The sequence below is a fragment of the Corylus avellana genome, chromosome ca5, assembly GCF_901000735.1.
Source record: "Corylus avellana chromosome ca5, CavTom2PMs-1.0".
NCBI lineage: Eukaryota > Viridiplantae > Streptophyta > Magnoliopsida > Fagales > Betulaceae > Corylus > Corylus avellana.
The window spans coordinates 20,737,819-20,762,210 of record NC_081545.1 but is presented as its reverse complement, the minus strand read 5'-3'; the positions used below and the strand labels follow the sequence as shown (position 1 = coordinate 20,762,210).

The 24,392-nt window shown below is 37.7% G+C and overlaps 1 protein-coding gene across 2 annotated transcripts in view; it reads left to right on the top strand.

The window, feature by feature from the left end:
* Window positions 1-23,202, top strand: part of LOC132183209 (twinkle homolog protein, chloroplastic/mitochondrial-like) — a gene marked incomplete at its 3' end in the record, with an annotated part of 28,619 nt that extends 5,417 nt beyond the window's left edge. For both annotated transcript variants that reach the window (XM_059596612.1, XM_059596611.1), the window contains 18 exon segments: window positions 2,482-2,537; window positions 2,633-2,690; window positions 2,798-2,905; window positions 5,390-5,473; window positions 6,175-6,255; window positions 7,475-7,540; window positions 7,623-7,739; window positions 8,544-8,591; window positions 8,675-8,760; window positions 8,861-8,921; window positions 10,827-11,009; window positions 13,404-13,535; window positions 14,438-14,499; window positions 19,927-20,010; window positions 20,577-20,708; window positions 22,758-22,854; window positions 22,926-23,060; window positions 23,135-23,202. In XM_059596612.1, coding sequence (XP_059452595.1) covers window positions 2,482-2,537; window positions 2,633-2,690; window positions 2,798-2,905; window positions 5,390-5,473; window positions 6,175-6,255; window positions 7,475-7,540; window positions 7,623-7,739; window positions 8,544-8,591; window positions 8,675-8,760; window positions 8,861-8,921; window positions 10,827-11,009; window positions 13,404-13,535; window positions 14,438-14,499; window positions 19,927-20,010; window positions 20,577-20,708; window positions 22,758-22,854; window positions 22,926-23,060; window positions 23,135-23,202 — 1,658 coding nt within the window.
* Between the last annotated feature and the right edge of the window lie 1,190 nt (window positions 23,203-24,392).

The window sequence follows — 24,392 nt, the reverse complement described above, 5'->3', positions numbered from 1 at the left end:
CGATAAGTTATTTTAATTTTTAATTTTTTAAAATTTTATATTTATTATTAAAAGTTAAAACCAAAACGACGTCGAATTTCCTTCCAATGAAGAATTTCAATTTTGCCATTTTGAATCAGATAAAGCTTGATTTTTTTTGTTGACATATTTTGTTCATTGGAACGAAATGGGCTTCCAGAAGCTAGAACAGTAGAACCGATTTTGCATTTCTGCTCATGGAGCAATCTCAGATGATGCTCCCAGTAAGAGAGAGAGTTTATTATATTAATATAAACTTAAAAAAAAAAGAAAAAAAAAAAGCCTAATAAGAAGCCCACAAAACTCAATCTAGCAATTCTCAAATTAATTTTTGGCCCAATTAGCAATCAGTAAAAAAGCCCAATAAAAAGCCAACAAGCCCAAACCGGTTTAACCGACCGATTAACCGACCGGTTAACCGATTACCGATTTGACCGATAATTTTCGGTTAAGACTTCTTATCGGTCGGTAATTGGTTAAGATTTGGTTAACCGATAGCTTATCGGTTAACCGACCGATAAGTCCATTAACCGGTCTTAACCGACCGATACCTAGCCCTACTTGAGAGAGATGCTTGGTTGAGATTGTTGGTGGACTCTAAATATGGAAGTTCTTAGGGAGGATGGTGTTCTAGTGAGCCTTTTGGGGCGTATGGGGTGGGCTTACGGAAGAATATTATGAGGGGTTGGGAGAAGTTTTGTACTCTCCAGATTTGAGGTGGGAGATGACTCCGAGGTTAGATTTTGGCATGATCTTTGGTGTGGGATATGGCCCTTAGGGATGCCTTTCTAGTTTTATTTAGTATTACTTGCGCAAAGGATGCCTTTGCCTCGTTCTTCAGGATGCTGTATGTAGTAAGAATAAGAATAGGGAAGAAAAGGGAAGGGAAAGACAAGCTGTGGTGGGTCCTTTCCTAGATATGGTTGTTTGGTGTTAAATCATTCTACAAGGTTATAGGTTGTCATGATGGTTTCCGTTTTCCTTTGAAGAGTGTTTGGAGGACTAAGGTTCCGTTGAGGGTGGCTTTTTTTGTGTGGTCGGCGGCTCTAGGAAAGATTCTTACCATAAACAACCTTTGGAAGTGGTGCGTCATTGAGGTTGAGAGATTATGTGCAAGAAGAATGGGGAGTACGTGAACCATCTTTTTCTTCATTGTGAGGTTGTTTGTGCCACTTGGAATGTTTTCTTCAATCGATTTGTGTTCTCTTGGGTTTTGCCTAGATGAGTAATTGATTTGTATGCTTATTGATGGATTGCTGGCAGGGAGCACTACTGTGTGGAAGATGATGCTTTGTGTTTATGAGCGTGCCTTACACATGGTGATTATTTATTATGATTTTCTTGTTTTTTTTTTTGACCCCTATTAGCTAGGTGACTTTTCTTCTATACTTCTTGTGTACATGAGGGTGCTTTACGCTTTTAATGATAGCTTGATTACTTATACAAAAAATAGTTAAAAATTAAATATACTTTGTGTTTATAACAAATCAGAGATAATTTTTTTTTTTATTTATTTTTAATTACAAAATGAATTATGTATATCATATCTTACAACCTCATTTACAAATTTAGGCAATCTAATCTCAAATCTAAATAATAGTATACATATATATTCATGTAGTAGATTAAGTCTTTATTTTTCAACACATTGTATCTTTAGACATCTACTTTTGTTTCCTTGATGATTAGTTATCATGATTTTCTTGTCTGTTTTGCCCCTACTAGCTAGATGACTTCTTTTTTATACTTCTTGTGTACCTGTGGGTATCTTACGCTTTTAATGATATTTTGATTACTTATAAAAATAAAATAAAATAGTATACATATATATTCACATGTGCTTGCACGCGGACTCTCACACGCACATGAACGTATATCAAGACTTAAGTTTACAAGGATTCACACTTGATCTATCCCATTAGGGATAAGACTTCAATCTTTTTGAACACTTCAAATGTTCTTATTATAGTAAAAAAATAATATATATAAAATTATACGAGTTTGTATGAACCAAGCTGAGCTTACACTAGTTTTTTTTTTTCGTTTAATATAAGAGCTAAACTTTTGTTTATGCTTAGTTCATTTAATAGAAAAAACTGAACTCGAGTTGAATTTACACTAATCGATTTTGCAGCTTTATCCTTGCGTATCCTGAAATCAATTTATGAGGTATTATATATTAGTGTGAAAGATTTGCAGAAGGAATCATCTAGCTTGGGGAAGGTGCCCCTTCAATTGTAAAAACTATTATGAAAGAAATTTAAGCCGGTTTGGGGAAATGTTTGAACATTTGAAAAATCATCTTATGTAGTAGAGACTTTTGGTCTTTACATTTTTCTATCATAAATTTGTTTCAATCCTAACATAGATATGCCTTTGGGCATGCGTTTTGTTTAAGTGAGAACAATTTTTGTTTGTAGTGCTAAATTTGAATTTATTTTTTGTTTAACTTTGGTATGTCAGTGCAAAGGTGGGGATTCAGAGGAAAAGAGCTTATCTATTTTTGTTACGGAAGATGGGTATGCTTCTTGTACTTTATCTATCTTATTAATTTTTGTCTTTGATGCTTACCTGATTGCTACTATTTTTTATGCTGTGCATTTTTGAGTGTTAGGGGCTCTGCTTTATGGATGTGTTTCCGTGCTAAATGTGGATGGAAAGGCAGTACGACGGTAAGATGGTTTTCTTATCTGTGTGTTATTCATGTCTATTCCTAGTTGTGCCTTTTGAACTAACTAAACGCGAGGGTCACTGGCTAGTGTTGTCCCTTTGGTTGCAGGCCTTTGCAGATAGCAGGTCATCATTTGGATTGAAGAAAATAACCAAACTTAAGAATATAAGAGAAATCACAATGGAGAATCTGCAATTAGAACCACTTTGTGACGAGGTTGTTTAAGTTTCACTTTTTTGTACCTCTTTCTCGTGTGAAATTGTTGTTGATTTAGAATGTGTGAGTGGTTCCTATTATAGCTGTTATTTGTCCCTAATAGTTTGCTTACTTATTTTTCTGCACAATAATACTTTGTTCGTTGGTAAACATGTAATGGCAGTAGTTTCCTACTAAGGCACATTGATCAAGTTATTGCTGATTGCATGGAAAATTTTACAACACCCATAGCTGGTTTCTAAAACCACCATTGGATATGAGATGGATCTTTATTGGATTTTGATCCAATGATGGTTTTAAAAGCCACCTAAGGGTGTAGAAAAATTGTGTAAAAAAATGGGAGTAAGTGTAGCATTCATCGAATTTAAATATCACCTAGTTAGATGGCCCAAGGTTTGCTCTCCTATTTATGAGGGAGGATTAGGGATTTGGAACTTGAGACTGTTCAATAGAGCCCTTTTAAGGAAGTGGCTGTGGCGTTATGTGCATGAGAGAGAGGCTTGGTGGAAAGTTGTTGTGGGCACTAAATTTGGCTGTGATTGGGGCGGGTGGTGCTCTATGGATCCCTAGGGTCGCATAGGGTGGGGCTTTGGAAGCATATTAGAAGAGGGTGGAGGTTGTTTTCTAGCCATAGCAGATTTGGACCAGCAGATGAGACCAAGATTAGATTCTGGGAAGATGTGTGGTGTGGAGAGTCGAGTCTCAAGAAGCATTTCTAGTTTTATATAACATTGCTTGTGTGAAGGATGCGCATGTTGTAGTTGATATGGATTTGCACGAGTGGTTCCCTTTAGCGGAATATTAGTTTTATTCGTTTGGCTCGTGATTGGGAAGTGGATGTTATGACTTCCTTTTATACCTTATTGTATTCCCATAGAGCGAGAAGGGAAGTGGAGGACAAGCTTTGGTGGGCCCTATCTTGCAAAGGGAAGTTTGATGTTAGATCCTTTACAAGATCCTTGCTTGTAAAGACGGTCTTCCTTTCCCTTGGAAATGTATTTGGAGGACCAATAAAGTGGCTTTTTTGGCTTGGTCAGCGGCTCTAGGGAAGATTTTTACCATGGATAACCTTAGGAAGAGACATCTCATCGTGGTTAATAGGTGCTGCTTGTGCAAACTGAGCAGGGAGTCCGTTGATCATCTTCTCTTCCATTGTGAGGTCGCCAATGTCTTATGGAATGCCATCTTCAGTTGCTTTGGATTCTCTTGGGTTATGCCTTATCGCGTGGCAGATTTGTTTGCCTACTGGTGGACTGGTGGTTGCTCTCGGAGTGTTGTCGTGTAGAAGATGGTTCCTTTTTACCTTATGTGGAGCATGTGGAGGGAAAAGAAATTTCGAAAACCAAGAGAGGACTTTGGAGGAGCTCAAGTTCTTTTTCTTTTTTACTCTCTTTACTTGGACAATTGCTTGTTAGCTCCCTTAGTGATTAGTTTTATTGACTTTCTCGTTCTCTTTTCTCCTTTTACTTAGGTGTCCTCTTGTACACTTTCTGTGTATTAGGGTTGTGCCCTTCTGCTCTTTTTGATATATACAATATTACTTATTAAAAAAAATAAAACCTTTTCTTTGAAACCTTGTATGACTAACTTGTCTGACAGCATTGTTGAATGAGTATGTTACCCATTGTTCTTTATGGAAGTCTTTGTGGTAACCACATTCTTAGACCCTTTTTCTTTGGTCGAGCATGTACAATAGCTAGATATGGCATAAAAGAAATTTGTAATATATTACCTATCTATAAGAAGCATTTCTTATTTTGTTAGTATGCTTATCTTTCAATTTTGGTACTATGGAATACTGAATAGAAGGCAGGTCCCCGACGAGGGTTTCAATATATACACATGACTAGTTTTTCCATTCCACTTACTATGATTTGTTGTTTACCATTTAGCTTGTCCTAGCATGTTTAGTTTGAGGAAATATCCTTAGTTCTTTATCCTTTTATTTTTTTTGATGACGGGAAACTCTCCAAGGCAGGGCCACTTTGTGTATCCACCCTTGTCATGCAAACTTCAGACCCGTGCAAAGCGCTCTCTTACATGGATTGAGTTAGACTCCGGCTTCGCCGGCGGACTTGGCCCCAAGGAATTGTTCGCACCCTAGGGGATTTGAACCTTAGACCTGATGAGGATGCCACCATGACCAAGGCTCTTAGCACTTGAGTTTATCTTCAATGATTTATATCTAATTTGATGAATTAAGTAGTAAAAGTTGATTGCCAAATATCTGTCATGTTTGCTTTTATTTTATGCTTACTGCATGTTATAAGGCTATAAATGTATGCAATGCAAGCATTGTAAAATCATAGCCCCTCTCCTATATGATGAAAAATCTTCCTTATGCGTTAGACATGCTTGTTTTTCTTTCAAGTCTGAGAATAGATTTTACTAGGTTGTGATGGTCTCACCTGCTACCTTCTCAGTAGATTTATTTTGTTTGCCTTACTCAATGTACTGAATATAATCTTATTTGTCTTATTTCAGCTAGTTGGTTATCTCGCCGAGCGATCAATAACAGAGGGAACACTGCAGAGAAACGGTGTAATGCAGAAGAGATATGGTGATCAGGTCCATGGCACTACTGAATTGAAAGGAAACCTGATATCATATCATTGACCTTTGTTGTGTCTAGATTAGAAAATGATATTTATGTGCGCATTATAATGATTTGAATAACTGGTCCATAGAAGTTCCACTTATAAAAAAGAGCAAAAAACTAGATCAGTTGATGTATGGAGGCATAACTACCATTAGGATCCTGTACATGATATCTATATTATATGAAGAATTTAGTCCATTTGGTGAATTATGATTACATTAGCTACATTTGATGAGTATGGAATATTTAGAAAGTCTAATTTTATTGACTGAGTGCGAGGAAAGGGGTTGATGGTGTGGCTTGTTTGGATCATCTGTCTGGTTTCATTTCTTAGAATCCAACTCCCCAGTAGCGTATATGACATTGTTAGTTTTCTGAACAATGAGTTATTAGAATTGATACTTAAGGTGAAGAAAATTAAAGGGGGGAAAAAAGAAAATAAGCTCATCTGTTGATTTCAAAGAAAATGGCACTTTGATTCTTGTCCATTGTGAAGAGAAAAGAGTGTAGTTTTTATCATGTGAAACTGAAAGCATGAAAGCTCAGTTCTATATGGCAAACTCTGGACAAGCTTATTTCTGTTCACATGGAAAATATACAATTCTGGTTGCTTTAGTCTAATTGTGACAATGATTGTCTTTTCTGATTGCTAGTGAAATTTTATTGGCAGATAGCAATTGCATTTACTTATTGGCGAAATAAAATGCTTGTTGGTTGCAAGTATCGGGATGTCAACAAGAAGTTTTGGCAGGTTTGAGCAATACTTGTTACTCTAGCTATCTAAATCAATAATTAACATGGAATGTTTTATACGGTGAGTGTAAAAAAAGCATGCTTGATGTTATAACATGATATTTTGGAAAGATATCAAATAATCACCTTGGCCGATATTTATTTAATGGCCTCGGTTTTTAATTTTTTTTATAATTTCACTACCGTAGGTTATCCCACTTTTGCAATGTACAGCCTGCCCCATTTTCTGACAAATCGATAATGGAAAACATATGAGATTACAATTATACAGTTAAGATGAGAAAGCTAAAAACAAGAAAAAAAGATAAAAAGAAAAAGAAAAAGAACAAGATAAAAAAGGTCTCTGTAGCTGGGTTGGCATTACCCATCAATGGTGGCCATGGCCACCCTGGAGGTTGGACCTCCTCCCTGGTCCGCTTTGGCCATGAAGGTACCTCAATGGCCATGGCCCTTTATGGCTTTGGTCCAACTCCTTGGCCACCATGGAGGTGGGGGTTGGACCTCCTGGCTCTCAACAGCCATAGAGGCTGACCTCCATGGCTGGCTCTCGACAGCCATGGAGGTCGAACCTCAATGTTAGCCACCATGGCTGTGGAGAACAATGGAGGAGGTCCAAATCTGCCAAGGAGCTCGACAGAAAATTGTAATTTGAATTGGGAGCATAATTGTATTTGTACACGCTTTCTATTATCAATTTATGGAAAGTGGAGGACATGTATTTCAAAATTTGGATAGCTCGAGGTAATGAAATAAAGAAAGATTGAAAAGCGAGGTCTTAAAATAAGAACTGGCCATAGCACATGGTGGTTATTTGATATTTGTCCTATTATATATTATAACCGTCTTTTAGACCGTTTGGTCAAACGTCCAATAGGTGAAATTCTTTCAAGGAAATCTCATTTGCTCAAAAGCCTGATAATTGGATGATGAAAGCTTCTAATTGGTGTGAAATATCTGAGTGGGAGCCGTCTGCTGACTATGGTAGTCTAATCAGGAGCCTTTTGTGGAAAAGGGACTCCAGAAAATAATTAAATGTTATTATCTGTTTACTTAGGTCTGTGAACTTTTAACTATGTTGCAGTTGGACCTTCTACCTTGTACTAAACATGGACTTGAAATTCTAATGTTTTTTATATTTCCCCTTACCCATGTATTTCTTCTTTTGATATTTGAAGTAGAAATGAATTGATTTTCTTATTTTTATGCTTTTATTTCAGGAAGCAGACACTGAAAAAATTTTTTATGGGCTCGATGATATTCAAGGAAAAAGTGAAATCATCATTGTATGTCTTCCATTCTTCTGTCATATTAGGTGAAATCATGATGATATCGCCTCATATTCATTATTTAACTTAATCAGTATAGGTTGAAGGTGAAATGGACAAGCTTGCGATGGAAGAAGCTGGGTTCTTTAATTGTGTGAGTGTTCCAGATGGTGCCCCTCCATCAGTTTCCAGTAAGGAGTTGCCACCTGAAGAAAAGGTCTTCGTCGTCCTTAAAATTCTGAGATGTCAGTTGAATTAATATTTTTATGATTGTTAAGTCTAGTCATGTTTCTGTTAAGAAAGTGTATGTGGAGGTACTCAACCAATATCAACTTGGTGCTTGACTTTGAAGTGTGCCGAAATGTCAGATATACTCCCATGAGGCATATTTCTTTCAAGGAAGAGGATTTATTTTCAAAAAATTATCTTAATAGATACAACACATACTTCAACATCTACATCTATATATGTTCATTATTTTGTAAATTACTCCGACTTGGACATATCTCCTATTTTTATAAATGACATTTTGTCCCTCTAATGTTTTTTTAAGTGTTTTCCCTAATTTTCCTTGTCATTTAACAAAAGTAGTTAGTAACCATTATCTGAGGTTAATGTGGACGAGAATTTAATTTGGAAAAGAGTATTTTGTAGTTTGTAATGGCAGATGAATGGTTGTAACGGTGTACCTGTAATATGGATTACAAACTTCTGGGGTTGGAATGTCACTTTGAAAATAGGAAGTAAATATTCCTCCAAACCTTGAGGGAGTTTGTGTAATTTATCCCTATTATTTTTATTTGCAGTACCATAAGCTTCACTTTTGCTGCTTGTGTTCTTTTATGAATGAGAAGAATATAGTATAAGCTTCATTCATATGGAGAGATATATCTCCCTTAATTTACATTCACAAGCTGTCTCTATATATGTGTTTGTGCTGCATTCTTGTCATTGGATAGTTGTAATATCAGCCCCTGTTTAAATTTCCATCTGATGCCTTTCTTTGTATTTTGTAAACTAGGACACAAAGTATCAGTATCTGTGGAACTGCAAAGAGTACTTACAGCAGGTTGATTGATATAGGTCTGCTTTTTTAATTAGAACTTGTAATTTTATAAGGCTTTGTTTTTCTTAATTTATTGATATTGATAGGCATCACGCATTATACTTGCCACTGATGGGGATCTACCTGGTCAAGCTTTAGCTGAAGAGCTTGCACGCCGCCTTGGAAGGGAAAGGTTCACATGAATGTTTCCGGATATCATTTTTTACCATAAATCTGAAACAATCTCCAGAAGGCTTCTTAAGAATAACCTTCTGTTGACCGTATGGTTGCAGATGCTGGCGTGTAAAATGGCCAAAGAAAAATGAAGTAGACCATTTTAAAGATGCGAATGAGGTCAGTTATTAATATATGTATATGTATGTAATTAGTGACTGAAATTCATTGAATATTATATTATATTTTGAATTTTATCTTTAGCTCATTACAAGTACCCTTGATGACTGACTAAAGGCCTTTCGCAAATAATTGTAATGCATGAAGCACCCAGGCAGAGTAGTGGGAATTTCATTTAAAAGATGCATCAATATAAAATTTAGAGCGTGTTTGGTTGGACTTTCAAAAAACGTCTACACTTTTTATACTCTGAAAATACTTTTCAAACATAGTTATTCAAACAAGTTTTCAGATGTGGTCACCATAGAAAGCTCTTTTCAGTTTTCATTTTCAAAACACATAATACAGAACACTTTTTAGAAGAAAATAAAATAACTTTTAGAAAACCTCCCCTATCTTCATATTAGAATTTTTTTTTTTTTTTTTTTTTTTTTTTTAAAGCACTTGCTCAGTTTTTAAAAAACAAGTTGAAAACACCTTTGAAATTGTTTAATCTTTCATGTATAGTAACAAGGGGAGGCTGACCTTTACCTAGGGGGAAAAAAAGGTGGAGGCTTGTGGAGGCTGCCCCTTCACTGGAGGTGGGGAAGGTGGGTCTCCTCTCCCCACCTTTCTCCTTTGACAAAGGGGGCACCCCCTGAGTCACCCTTCTATCAGAGGAGTGGGTCCACCCCTTGTGGAAATGGGTGGCTGTGAGAGAGGGTGGCTGCTTGTGTCAGTAGGGGTGGCCACGAGTGCACTCCTTTGTTAGTGTGGTTTTTTTTTTTTTTGTTAATTTTTTTTTGGAAAAGAGTATAGTTGTAATTTTTTGATGAAATCATCTGTATGGGATTCGTCAAAAAAAAAAAAAAAAAAAAAATTAGAAACTCATGGGGCGATTGGATAAATGCTCAAAATTCCGGGAGTGATTTAGCAATTTTCCGTATTTCTTTGCTTTCTTTGTGTTTTGGAAAAATTGTTTTCAATATTTCATTCAACACTTTTCAGTTTGGGGAAACTACAAATGTTCTCCAATCCATCAATTTGTTTAATGTACCCTACCAATCTACCACGCTTGGTTGCAAAGTCCCACTTTTGTTAAGATTTTGTTAAACCCTAACGGAGGGGTATAATGGATATTTCATGCGACCCAACATCACAAAAATACCTTGTATAAGATAAAAAATGTAGAAAAAGGCAAAAGTTTTAGAAAAAACGAAAAAGCAATAAAAAACTAAATTAAGGGTATAATTGTATATAGAAAACTCGTGAACCACTACTAGGCTGTAGGTTGCGCGAGACCGAATGCTTGGCTGTTGGTCACCTGCAAGCGAGTTTTTGTATAAACTAAATTAAGGGTATAATTGTATATATATAAATTTCATGGGGGCATAATGGATATTTTACATCACGTGTAGGTCGTGAGATGTGCTTGCCATCTAACTTAACAAAATTTCCTCACGAAGGGAGGGGGGGAGCAATGCAAATTGAGTGGTAGATTGGTAGATTGGTAGGGTATGTGAAACCAATTGAAGGAATTGGGGGACATTGCAAATAGGGTAGTAGATTGAGGGCAGTAAGTGTAGTTTCCCTTTTTAGTTTTTTTTTTCTTTGAGAAACACTTTCAAAACATAGTTATCCAAGTAAGTTTTCAAATATGGACCCCACATGACACTTCTCATATTTCATTTTTGAAGACACTTTTAGAAATATTAACCAAATGCACTCTAATATTTTTTTACTATAATAAGATTTGAGTTAGTTTTTAGGATAAAACTTTTCTGTTTCTCTTGCTGCATGTTGTAGCATATCTGACTTTTTGAAGTTCCTCACATGGAAATTTGTTCTGAAGAGACATTTTAAGTTATTATCTTGGTTATTTTGCTCTAATATCTCTATACTTATCCCTAGTAATTTTGCTCACAGGTTCTCATGAATTTGGGCGCTGATGTACTGAAGGAAGTAATTGAGAATGCTGAATTATACCCTATACGTGGATTGTTCAACTTTAGAAACTACTTTGATGAAATTGATGCATACTATCACCGAACTCATGGATATGAGTTTGGTATCCCAACTGGGTGGAGGTCTTTGAACGAGTTATATAATGTAAGTAGAAACCTGCATTATGAAATATATAAAGTATATGTGCATTTTGTGGCTATAACACTATGTGATTATGGTGGCCAAAAAGAAAAAAAAGAAGTAATGATTTGTGTACCATTTGTTAAACTTTTCAGATTTAAGGTATTCGCCAGTGACCATATTTGTAATTTTTACATGATTACAACTTAACCTCATGATTCCTTTTGATTATAGGGCTACATGATTTTTATATTAGGTTTGGGTTCTCCACCTAAGAGATTTATTTATTTATTTTTTCAAATTGAAATGTTCAAAGTTTGGTCTTACCAAAAGGAGAACATTTGAAGCTTGAATTCTATCTTTTGCAAGATTCCATTTTATTAAGTTGAAAAATTAGTTGTTTCTTGTCTAGTCTATACCTTTGTTGGCAAGACATCCTTGACCATTGTAAAGCCAATGAGTGTCTCCTGTAGAATTTCTCTTTTGTCTATATAGTTTCTGGCTGAAGTACATATTGCATAATGCATAGCTGAATTTGGGACCTATAAATCTTCTTATTCTGCCAATTCAGTGGCTACGTTTTATAACTGTAATTAGTTGAAATTAAGAAAAATAAACTTGACGTTGATTTATGCTTAAGGTTGTTAAATGGAATATATATATACATTAAAACATACTTATCAGAAAAAAAAATATATATTAAAACATACTGGATTATGTGCAGTAATAACTTTTATTCGTAGTAGTTTGTGTATAAACTGAATACCTGATTTGAGAAGAACCTCATATGATGCCAGTTCTGGGTTTCTAAACCCCCCTTGTCTGGCCTAAGTCTCCAAACTCTAGTTGGTTTGGTGATTTTCTATAATTAAGGTCTGAAAGAGATTTATGAATTTGAAACTACTGATGGTACGTAATAAGAAGTGAGTTCATTTGTCGTTTTAATACTCTTTTCCTTGTCAATTGTTGAAAAATGTTCCAAGAATATATATATATATTTTTTTTCTTTTGATAAGTAAATGAATTTTCTCAATAAGTGAAAGGGTGTAACCCAAATACATAGGTATCATACAAAAGAGACACCTAAATAGACAAGGAAAAAAGATCAAGAAAATCATTGAAGCTAGTAACATGGACACACTAAAAGGCGGCTGTCCTGTGGTATAGAGTTTTGAAGAAAAAGGCCTTTAGTTCCACAAATGTTCTCACACAATCCTCTAAACTACGATCATTTATCACTCTCCAAATACACCACATTAAGTAAGAAATGATCATCTTTCACATTGCTATCCTTTGAGAAGGGCAACACTGCCCTCCCCAACAATTGAAGAGATCCACCACCTGCCTAGGCATTACCCACTTTAACTCGTAAAGGCCGAAGATATATCTCTATAAGACATAAGCATTCTCACAATGGAGTTTGGGGTGATCTATAGATTTCCCATTCTTCTTGCACATGCAACACCCGTTTACCATTATGAGACGCCGTTTCCTTAAGTTATTCTCTAAAGCTGCCGACTAAACAAAGAACATGATTCTCGAGGGAAACTTATTATGCCAAATACTCCTCCAAGGGAAGGGGTCACTGTCATGGGAAATAAGGATATTATAGAATGATCTGGCATCAAATAACCCTCTCTTGGAAGGGGCTTAACACAATTTGTCCTCACTACCTCTAAAGCTGCCGACTAAACAAAGAACATGATTCTCGAGGGAAACTTATTATGCCAAATACTCCTCCAAGGGAAGGGGTCGCTGTCATGGGGAACAAGGATATTATAGAATGATCTGGCATCAAATAACCCTCTCTTGGAAGGGGCTTAACACAATTTGTCCTCACTACCTCATCTCAATCTGAAGGAATACAATAAATTGGAAAACATGGTGAATACATCCACCTCCCAATCCGGCACCGCTACGATTAATTTTCCACTGATGAGATGCAATAGAAAGCCGTAAAGGATCTGCCATATAAGCGTCTTTGAAGCGAGCTAAACTGAATAATTTCGGAAATGCTGCCTTAAGGGCCTGCTTCCAACATCACACATCATGCAAAGCTAATCTTGGAACCATCCCCTACCTCAAATCTAGTGTATCTAGAGAATTCCCCCCGACCCTTCCTGATGAATTTCCAAAGACCAACCCCATGCGACCCATTAACCTCACTAGAACACCACCCACCCATTTTTAAGATTTCTTTGATGATCAGTTAGATGAGTTGTTTAGAACATACTGGCTATTTGGAGTTTGGAAAGTGTGTGATTGCTTATCTTTTTATGTCCATCAAGGGAGTTCTTCCCTTTATATTTTCTATATAGATCAGTGCAAATAACTAGCCTGAATGGATGTGTGGTTGTGTTGATGAGTAGTGGTGGGGATGCATTCTACTCTTGTTCTAAATTTGAATATTTTAAACAGGTTGTGCCAGGAGAGTTGACTATAGTAACTGGGGTTCCTAATTCAGGCAAGAGTGAGTGGATTGATGCTCTCTTGTGCAATCTTAATGAAAGTACTGGTTGGAAATTTGCTCTTTGCTCTATGGAGAACAAGGTAAGGTAGTTTATGGTCAAATTTGACTTCATATTTATTTGCTATATGGGATCTTCTGATCTCGGTTTATGTTTCTATTTATGTGTGGTAACTTTTTACTGCGGGGTCTTGCACTCGATGCTTGTAGAGAGTGTCACTTGGACAATCAGAAGAATTGTTTGAAAGCATTGTATATGTTGTTGAATTTATCATATTAAATCTTTGACAAACTCTTCACTGTATTATTCTGTATTTTAGCTGTATGGCACCTTTGATAACTCTTATTCTAGGAATTTCTCTCAAGACAACATATACAAGTACTTTTATGTCACCCAATTACCTGAACTTGGTTGAGATGCTGGTTGATGAATAATTTTTTTTTTGATTGATCCTACCATTGGCACAAACATTGTCTGATTAATTGCTTTCCTTCTCTCCCCCCTTCCCTGGGGGCTACCACTCTTTTGTGGTGTGTTCATAATGATTTATTATTGTCCTTGCACTTAAAAGCTATCTGTTTTGCTATTCCTTCCTTTTAAGATTGTATTAAATGTGTATGAATCATATAAACTTAATAAGTACTGATCTTACTATCTATATCTATATCTTGGTGACAGTCTTTCTGCTACTCCTTTTACCTGTGACATGGTTATGCCAGGAACTCTGGGAGTAGTATGGGAGTATCCTTCTTAGAAAGAAAGATATTGTACCTTTTTTTTTTTTGTGTGTGTGTGTGGTCATACTCTTACTCTTTACTTGAAATTTGTTAATTCTGACTTTTTTCTTAGGGTTGCCCAATTGGGTAAAGTATTCTAAGGCATATATTAAATATTCTTTTAAACTTTTGATACTTGTCCTGCTTCTCTTTGGTACTCTTTTGTATCCTTGTTCATCTCAATCCCTCTCCATTCGGCGATCTTTAGGTTCGGGATCATGCAAGGAAACTTTTGGAGAAACACATAAAGAAGCCTTTCTTTAATGCAAGGTGAGTTTGGTTTAATATCATTAATTATTGCTTAAAAAGATGGTGTTTCTAAAATTAGTTGTTTTATTAGTGCCATTAAGATTACCATTGGAAATGCACAGATTGCCTGGCAACCTACAACAACCTTCCCAAACAAGAGAAAGGAAAAAAAAAAAAAAAAAACTCTTTTTCACCTCTTGCAATCTGTCTAGGTTGCTTAGGATGCACTTTAAGAGCACTAGCAACAATTTTTCTTAGATTTTCCTTAAATTTAGGGAACCAAACTAGTTTTTGCTTCCCTATTCGAATAGACTTCTCAATAGCTTCTCATATCCTTTTCCTATACTATTTAAATATTCTTTTAAATAACTGACAGGGGTGAGAGGAAAAAGAAAGCTATTTAAATATTCTTTCAAATAAATGCTAGGGGAAAGAGAGGAAAGAAAGGAAAGAGAAAGCCTTTTCTTCTTTTTTTTTTTTTGAATAAAATAATGGTAAGAGAAGCTACAGTGCTACCCATCCCTTGGGTTTCCCTTAGTTTAGGCAACACCAAGGGAGTTTGTTGCAGGGGGCTTTTTGGGAGTTTTCCTTACATTTAGGGAAGGGAATGAAATTTATGGTGAAGGCACAATGATACATGATGGTCGATGCTTCTTTGTTCTTTAGACTTGGGTACTTTTTTAGTAATAATGACTTAACTGGCTTCTATTTTACATCTTCTGTCTCTTGACAATAGATTTTTTGTCTACTGTGAATAGTAATTGTCTATATAGTGCGGCTGTATGGAAGATGGTACCTTTGTGCTTTTTGTGTTGTCTTTGGAAGGAAAGGAATGATAGATGTTTTAAGGACTGCGGGAGGACTTGGGAGGAGATGAAATCTTTTTTCTTCAACACTTTGTATCTTTGGACAGCCACTTATATTTCTCCTTTAGTACTTAGTCATCATACTCTTTAGTAAAGGAGGCTTCATTGTCGGCAAAGGGTTCTAAGGTTGTAGTCGAAGATTCAAAGATCTGTTCTTCTTCGAAAAAGCACGCGGCTGAGCTGGGTTTGAGAATAAGCGAACCTTTTCCTTGCATGTCAGAGAGTGGTGCTCCAATTTACTCCTCTGTTTCTAAATCTCAAATAGGGTATGCCCGGAGGGTGAAGGAGAAGATTGCTAAGTAGTTGCATAAGAACAAGGAGCTGTTTGCCGAGGTTGTAGTAGAACCTTTAGAGAAGGGGGTGGAGAACTATTCGGAGGTGGTGCTAGATGCGGTGAAATTTGCCTCCAGTGTGGGACTGTCTAATGGTGAAGGAGGTGATGAGAAGTCTTTTAAATCTCTTTTCGAAAATTGAAGAAGAGCGGGAGCCCTATACCTCTAAGGTAAAAGGGAAGAGGGAACTCAAGAATTTAGAATGCTCCATCAATTATGAGGCTAGAGAGATACCTTCTCCGGAGGGGTGCCATCGCCGGCGGGGTTGTGTTGGGACCAAAAATGCATTTTCCTTTTCTTCAGAGGTGCATTAGGGGCTTGATTTTTTTTAGGGCTGGTAGTGGGCCGTTGTGGGCTTCTGTCTTTGGGTTTTTTGGGTTCTTTCTTTGCTTTACCGTTTGGTTGTGGTTACTAGTTGGGTTTTTTGGTTGGGGTCTTCTTGGGTTTTGTCTTTGGGTTTAAATTGGGCTACTTATGTATACCTTCTTGTGTATTTAGAGGCGCATTGCTCTTTTTTTGATATATACAATTTACTTAGCCAAAAAAAAAAAAAAAAAAAAAAATTTCTAGTCGTGGTAAAAGGAAGGCGAGGGGTCATTCAGGAGTTGTATGAAGCCAAGGATTCTCTCTTGGAATGTGAGAGGGTTGAAATAGATGGATAAACGTCTGAGGGTGAGTAATCTGCTTAGAGATTGTAAGGTGGATATTGTGTGCCTTCAAGAAACCAAGCTTCAGGGTGTGTCGCGCAGCATTCTACGTAGTTTATGGGGGCGTAGTCATGTGGATTGGTGTTATTTGGATTCTAGTGGGGCTTCAGGGGGCATCTTGACCGTGTGGGATAATAGGGTGGTGCAGAAGGTAGAAGAGTGTGTAGGGGTTTACACCATGTCTGTTACCTTCAGGAATGTTGTGGATCTATTTGTTTGGGCTTTTGCAGGTGTGTATGGCCCGAACTCTGATAGGGATAGAAGGCTTCTTTGGGATGAGTTGGCTAGCGTGCTCAATTGGTGGAACATGCCATGGTGTTTATGGGGTGAATTTAATGTAACCCATTTTTGTAGTGAAAGATCGGGTGGAGCTCGTATGGATTCTGCTATGATGGAGTTTGATTTTGTTTATGATCCGGTGCTGATAGACCTTCCTCTTGTTGGGGGTTCTTTCACTTGGTCGATTTCTCATGACCCTGCCTTGTGGTCTAGGATTGATCGATTTCTTGTTTCCCTAGATTGGGAAGCTTGGTTTCCTGGGGTTTTGCAGAATAGGCTACCACCTTTTTTTTGGATCATTTCCCAATTCTCCTTGAGTGTGGTGACGTTTCAAGTGGGAGTAGGCCGTTCAAATTCAAAAACATGTGGCTTAAAGCGGAAGGGTTTGTGGATCTGGTGAAACAATGGTGGGATTCTTACGTGTTCCAAGGTACGGCAAGTTTTGTTCTTGCACGCAAGCTCAAGGCTTTGAAGTTGGATTTGAAGAAATGGAATGAGGAGGTGTTTGGCAATATTGGTAGGAATAAGAGGATTCTTCTTGAAGATCTTTGGGTTTTTGATGTGTATGAAGAAAGTAAGGCCTTGGATGAGGAGGAGTTATTGAAGAAGGTAGAGGTGTACTTTTATGGAGGAGATGAGTTGGAGGCAAAAATCTTGGGTGTTGTGGTTAAAGGTGATAAATGCACTAAATTCTCACTCCATAGTGAATTCTAATAGAAGGTACAATTCCGTAGACATCCTTATGATTGGTGATAATCATTCTTCCATTTTGGAGGTTGAGGCTGGTTGGTTGGAGGTAGGTTTTGAAGAGAAGGTAAGGAAGGTAGAGTCAAATATGAATGGCTATAAGGCTTCGGGTCCTGATGGCTTTTCGATGGCTTTCTTCCAAGCTTGTTGGGATGCTCTGAGTGTGGATATTATGAAGGTGTTTAGTACTTTTCATTCCGGAGGTATGTTTGAACAAAGCCTCAATCCAGGTGCTATCGATCTCAAAGACTTCCGCCCAATTAGCCTTGTGGGAGGTATCTACAAAATCATTGCTAAGGTATTAGCAAATAGATTGAAGGTGGTATTGGATAAGATCATCTCCAAGTTGCAAAGTGCCTTCATTAAGGGAGGCAAATTCTAGAGCCAATTCTGATTGCCAATGAATGGCTTGATAGTAAGTTAAGATTTGGGGTGCCAAAAGTCATTTGCAAATGGATCTGGAGAAAGCTTAAGATCATGTGAACTGGGATTTTCTGTTGTATTTGCTAAGGAGGTGTGGCTTTGGGGGAAAATGGTGCTCATGGATAGCTCATTGTATTTCCTCAGTGCGGTTCTGGTTAATGGCTCTCCTGATGGTTTTTTTAGTAGGTCCCGGGGGTTGAGACAAGGGATGCATTGAGTAGGATGATTTCTGTTGCGGTTAATGGGGGATTATTAGAAGGCTTTTAAGTTTGCAATACTACTTTCTCTCATCCTCTGTTTGCCTATGATACCCTAATTTGTTTGCAATGGTCATCCCGCCCAGTTGCGTTTTTGTGGAGTTTGTTCCTGCTGTTTGAAGCTGCCTCCAGTTTGAAGGTTAATTTGGACAAGTCAGATTTAATTCCGGTGGGGAATGTGGCTCAAGTGGGAATTTTAGCCGGTATCTTAGGGTGCGGGGTTTCCACTTTGCTGGTGAAGTATCTAGGTCTTCCGTTGGGGACTTCCTATAAGGCTAAGCATATCTGGGATGACGTTATCAAGAAGTTAGAACATTGGTTGGTCAGGTGGAAAATGTTGTATCTGTCAAAGGGTGGCAGGGTCACCCTTATCAAGAGTACCCTCTCTAATTTGCCCACGTACTATTTGTCTCTCTTTCCTATCTTGGTGAATGTTGCTAAGTGCATAGAGAAGTTACAACACAATTTTTTATGAAGTGGGATAGGTGAAGAGTTCAAATATCACTTGGTGAATTGGTTGAAGGTTTGCACTTCGATTATTGAGGGAGGGTTGGGTATCGGAGATTTGATGGTGTTCAATTACGCTTTTTTAGGTAAATGGATGTGGTTCTATGGGATTGAGAGAGATGCTTGGTGCAACTTTTGGGGCGGGTGGTGTGTTCTTATGCCTAGAGGAGCCTTTGGGGTGGAGTTGAGGAAGCATATCAGGAAAGGGAGGGAGACACTCAAAGTTTTTACTAGACACAAGATGGGGGATGGGACTAGGATTAACTTTTGGCATGATATGTGGTGTGGAGATACAATTCTTAAGGTAGCATTTCCAGTTTTATTTAGTATTGCTCGTGCGAAGGATGCCTCAGTTGCGGCTACTTTGGAGTTTTTGGGTGGATCCAAGCTGTGGAATGTAAGTTTTTCTAGAGAGGCGCATGACTAGGAGGTGGAGGTCTTTGCTTCCTTTCTCTAGTTGTTGAAGAGAAATTGTGGTGGATTTCATCCAAAAGAGGCCTTTTCAAGGTCAAGTCCTCCGTTTACTCCTTGGATTGTACTGAAGGTAGTCGCATTCCTTGTAAGAGTGTGTGGCGGATGCAGGCTCCTTCGAGGGTAGTATTTTTTTGCATTGTCGGCGGCTCTAGGTAAGATCCTAAGCTTGGATAATTTCAGGAAGCGGCATATTATTGTGATGAACAAATACTGCACATGTAATAGGAATGAGGAGATGGTGGACCATTTTCTTCTTCATTTTGAGGTAGCTTTTGCTTTGTGGAGTGCCATCTTTAGTCATTTTGGGATGTCTTGGGTTATGCTTAGACGGGTTTTCGACTTGTTTGCTTGTTGGTGGTCTTCTGGAAGGTGGAGGAGTTCTGTGGTCTGGAAGATGGTGTGTACTCACCTCTTTTAGTGTTTATGGAGGGAAAGGAACAATAGGTGCTTTGAGTACTTGGAGAGGTCGTTGGAGGACATTTTATCCTCTTTCTTTCATACGTTGTATCTTTGGACTACAATGTTTGTGTCCCCTTTGTCGATTAGTTATGATGATTTTCTTGTTCGCTTTTCCCTTTCTAGTTAGGTGATTCCTTTTGTATACTCTATGTGTGCTTAGGGGCGCCTTACGCTTTTAATAAGACTAGTTATTACTTATCAAAAAAAATATAGCTGACAACGAAAATTAGTCTTTATATGGAATTCTCCTACCATCAAAACCTGCAAGTGTTAGTCATCTATGAACCAACTTATTGTCATTCATAGTTCATTTATTTGTTGAATATTTAAGTTACATACATTTTATAACTCATATGAGTGTCATTAACTTTGTATTGCATCCTTGGCTAAACTGTAGTTATGGTGGATCTGCTGAACGTATGACTGTTGAGGACTTAGAGAACGGGAAGCAATGGTTGAGTGATACATTTTATCTCATAAGGTAACTAGAAATTTGAAGACCATTGTCCAGGCAAGAGGGGAACGTAACCTGTTCTTATATGTTATTATGAGTTATTATGCAGTGGGAGACTGCAACCGAACCTCTTTTGATCATGGCTGGTTTGTATCAATATTTCTGTTGTGCTTGCCCTGGTTTTTGCATTTATAGATTAACAAAACTAGTCTTTCTAAAGAGCCATTATCAGTTTGTCACTACAGTTTTGATTTCAAGATGATCAGTTTTCTCAAAAGATGATTTTGCATGGGGCAGTTATGCTAAAAACTGTGGTATATAACTACTACTCCAGAGGAAGACGATCCTTTTCTATGCATACTGAAGTGCCATTCTATAATCTTATTGATATACAAAGCATTGAATATAATAATGGCAATCAGGATCAACACTTAAAAAAAAATAGTTTACCGGAAAAAGTCCTTGAACAAAAACTTTGATGCTTTTGTATGCTGAGGTATGATCATATTATTGCCTTTTAGGTTAAGACTGATGTCATTTTATTGCCTATGAAAATGACTTTCATGTTGGTTATGTTTGTGGCTGTGCTATAGGTGTGAGGATGATTCCCTTCCAAATATTAAATGGGTTCTTGATCTTGCAAGAGCAGCAGTTCTGAGGCATGGTGTGCGTGGACTTGTAATTGATCCTTACAATGAGATTGATCATCAGCGTTCTGCAAACCAGTGAGTCTTTTCAATATCTATCATATTGAGCTAGCCTGATAGTGATTGTTGTGAAAGATGGCAAAAGGTTCAAACTATGGACCCCAAAAGTAGCTACTAATCATTAATAAGTGTTTTATCTATTTGGTTCAATTATATGGATTCAATTCATGTTTTGGCGTTGGCCATACATTTAGATTGTAAGTTGTTCATATTTGAGAGGCCTTTAGTTAGGCTGTATGCTTTTAACTAAGATCTGTTTTTTAGGTTTTTGTCACATCAAACTGTATATTTCCTGGGATACTTTCAAAGCAAGTGGACCATACAGATGATGTAGTTTGTGACTGTATAATTGAGGAAAATATGGGCGGTGAATATGACTTTGTTTGAGCTTTTACAAATTCATCTTGTGCTATCAGCTCTTGGGATAGATCTTTCAAGCAAATAATGGGGCGGAAGTTTGCAAACTTAATTTATGCCTTCTTGCCCTTCTCCTCATCCTTGTGAAACCTTCGACTAGATTCTAATGCTAATGGTGAATTCGTATATGAGACTTTGGCATGACCACATCAGCTCTACTTAATTTGTCAGTTGTTAATTGGTGTTCTGGTGGTTTTCCACAAATTCATTATTTTCCACTATTCTTCTTCCCTGTAATATTTTGCCTACAAACTCTTTGTAATGCCAAAAGTGCCTAAGCGAGCATTTACATTATAATGAGATGATGTATAGTCATATTTCTGGTATCTAATTTTCTGGCAACCATATTTTCTGCTTGAATCACACCCAAAAAAGCGTAATAGAGGGCAGTGTCATAGATGCCCCATGTAGGTCTGTATCATATTAATATGTGAAATTTGAGGTTTGTGAAGAGTAATGAGTTGTTATCATCTGTGGAATTCTGTACTTTATGACTGCTCGAAATTAGGGCTGACAATGGACCGAGCTGTTCTTAACTAGCTTGGTTTTAGCTCAAGAATGTATTTGTTCTGCCTTGTTTCTTTAATTAATGAGCCAAACTGAAGTCCTCTTTTAAGCTTATTTCATATGAGCAGGCACAAGCTTGACCTGTGTGGGCTCGTTAACATACAATCTTGTGGCATAAGCATAATATTTTCTTGCTTTCTTGGCTTTTACATTAGCAGTTTGATTTGAAACTTTTATGTGGTATATGTCATAACATACATAAAAAATGGCAAAGAATTAACTTGTGTAATTTCTTGTGCCGGATGCACAACTTCCCATTATGTCTTGTCGTCTTTACTCCTTTCTGCTTATCTTTTTTGTCTTTGAACTACAGCCTTTAGATATATGACAAATCTTGTATAATAGATGACTACACAACCTCCATTATAAAGTAGAGGTTGAACAGGTCTTGAGCCATCCAAGCAGCAATCAAGTCGATGCTTAAAAAAAGATATTTTGGCTTGACAGCTTTGAGTCTTTATAGCCATTGAGCTGACCTTAACAGCTCCACAATCAGCTCGGCTCATTCGCACGCTATTTCAAATCAAGTTATGGCTTTCATCCGTCAAGATGGAATGGAGCCTTGAATTTCTTTGGCTTTAGCATTATTTATGAGTTAAACATGACTTGGATTTTTAGCTTCACAATGGAAGAAACTTAGTGATCAGGCCCTTTTGAAGATACCTCTGTTAAAGTAATGATTAAATGATTAAATTTACTTCTTTTTATCAGCTTAAGATTTTGGGACAAGTAGTGATTTAACATACCTTCAAATTGCTTGTGGGTCTTGCTCTGCCCAGAAGTAGGATGCTTGAAAGTTTTGTTTCAAGTTCTCATCTGTAATTTTTGCTTTGGCAACCAGTGTGATAACTAACAGAATGGTTTTTTAGAGACTTCGGAACTTTGGGTGTTTTCTTTCTACCCTTGCTGCTGTTCTTGATGGCAGTTGTTGCATTGGTTTCCTGGTTCTTAATGTATATGCACTGACTGTATAGTGTTACGAGTGAACCTCAAATCTGTAGTGATATCTCTTCTCACACTGACTATTCTGCTCTGGACAGTCATGTTGTGCTGCATTCCATTGAAAATCTATTTATTTGACAGGACCGAGACAGAGTATGTGAGTCAGATGCTTACCAAAATCAAACGCTTTGCTCAACATCACTCTTGCCATGTTTGGTTTGTAGCACATCCAAGACAGGTTGGCCTCCATCATCTCTGGTATGCTCCAGAGTATCTCTTTCTTTTCTAATTTCTCCCCTTGTTTTACAGTTGCACCAGTGGGTTGGGGGTCCTCCTAGTATGTATGATATTAGCGGAAGTGCACACTTTATAAACAAATGTGACAATGGGATTGTGATTCATCGTAATCGGGATCCAGAGGCTGGGCCTCTCGATAGAGTACAAGTGAGTATTATATTTGTTATTGTTGTTATTGCACATTGGAGTCTATTTCGTGAACTTTTTAATTGTACTTGCAGGTTTGTGTTCGGAAGGTTCGGAATAAGGTTGCTGGAACCGTAGGAGATGCCTTCTTGAGCTATAATAGGTATGATTTTAATCTTTGCTATTGCAATCTCTTACTGACTAAAGTTTTCTGGCAAATCATTGAATATATTGTCAGGATTTACTTTTTATCAATTGGATTTGGCCTAGGTGTTGTAAAAAAAAAAAAATTACAACGCATGTGCTGTAGTTTTTTAACTGTTCATATTTAATTTCTCTTTATCATTTTTAGGGTTTCTTTCTTCTTTGCCCTAGCGGTGGCGCGATAGGCGTTGCACGCTAGGGTCCGACGAGATTTCCGTGGAATGCATCTTCTCTTTTGAAGCTAAAACCTTCTGCCTTTTGGCAAAGGATGGGTGTCCTAACGTTTGTTTGGAGGGAAAGAAGAAAAGGCTTCGTTGGGTATATTTTCGCGAGCAACCTATGTTCGTCGTGGTTGGTGAATACGGTGGAGGCAGCGATTCAATCTTAGACGAAGGAAGAAATCGCCAAATCTTATCGTGAGGGAGAGAAGGTTACAATGGTCCATGGGGGAGGTAATAAGGCTGGTAGGTTTTTGGAGGTGCCGGTTTTCGGTGAGGGTGGTCGCAAGGGAGTCATTTGGCTTTTGGTGGGTCGTTATGGGAGGGGTTGGCGGCGATTGCGGGAGAGCTTCGGCAACTGTTGGCGGGTTAGATTAAGAAGACTAGGTTGGTAGATCTTGGGGTTCCATCTACGGCGGGGAGTCTATTGGATGCTCCTTCGGATGTAAATTCTGGGAGATCGTTCGTGGATGTCCTTCGATCTGCCTATGGCGTCGAAGCAAAAGTTGCTGGAGTGAAGGTTATTTCTTCTAGCTTTCTCGATCTGTTTCTGGTGCCGTCTTGTTTTAAGATGGGTTCTGATGGTGAGCTGCGATTTGCCGTGGATTGCTCTGCATTGGAGATTACGCCTTGGTCTCAGGCGGCGGCAAAGCAGTGTGAAGAAGAGGAAGGGTAATTTTGGTATTATTGGGTTAATGAGGAATCTAGGGCAAGTTCTTTCTAAATTGGATCGGGTCTTGGCTGGATTAGCCCCGAAGCCCAATTGTAGAAGGAAAAGGCTTGGTTCTTTGGGCCTCGCAAAAACTGCCTTTGGTCGAGAATCCGGGTCTGTCCTTGAGGCTAGTTCGGGTCAATTGTCGGATCCGGTTTTGGATCGGGTTTCGAATTTGGGTTCGAATATGGATTTGGTTACGGGTTTGAATCTGGGTTC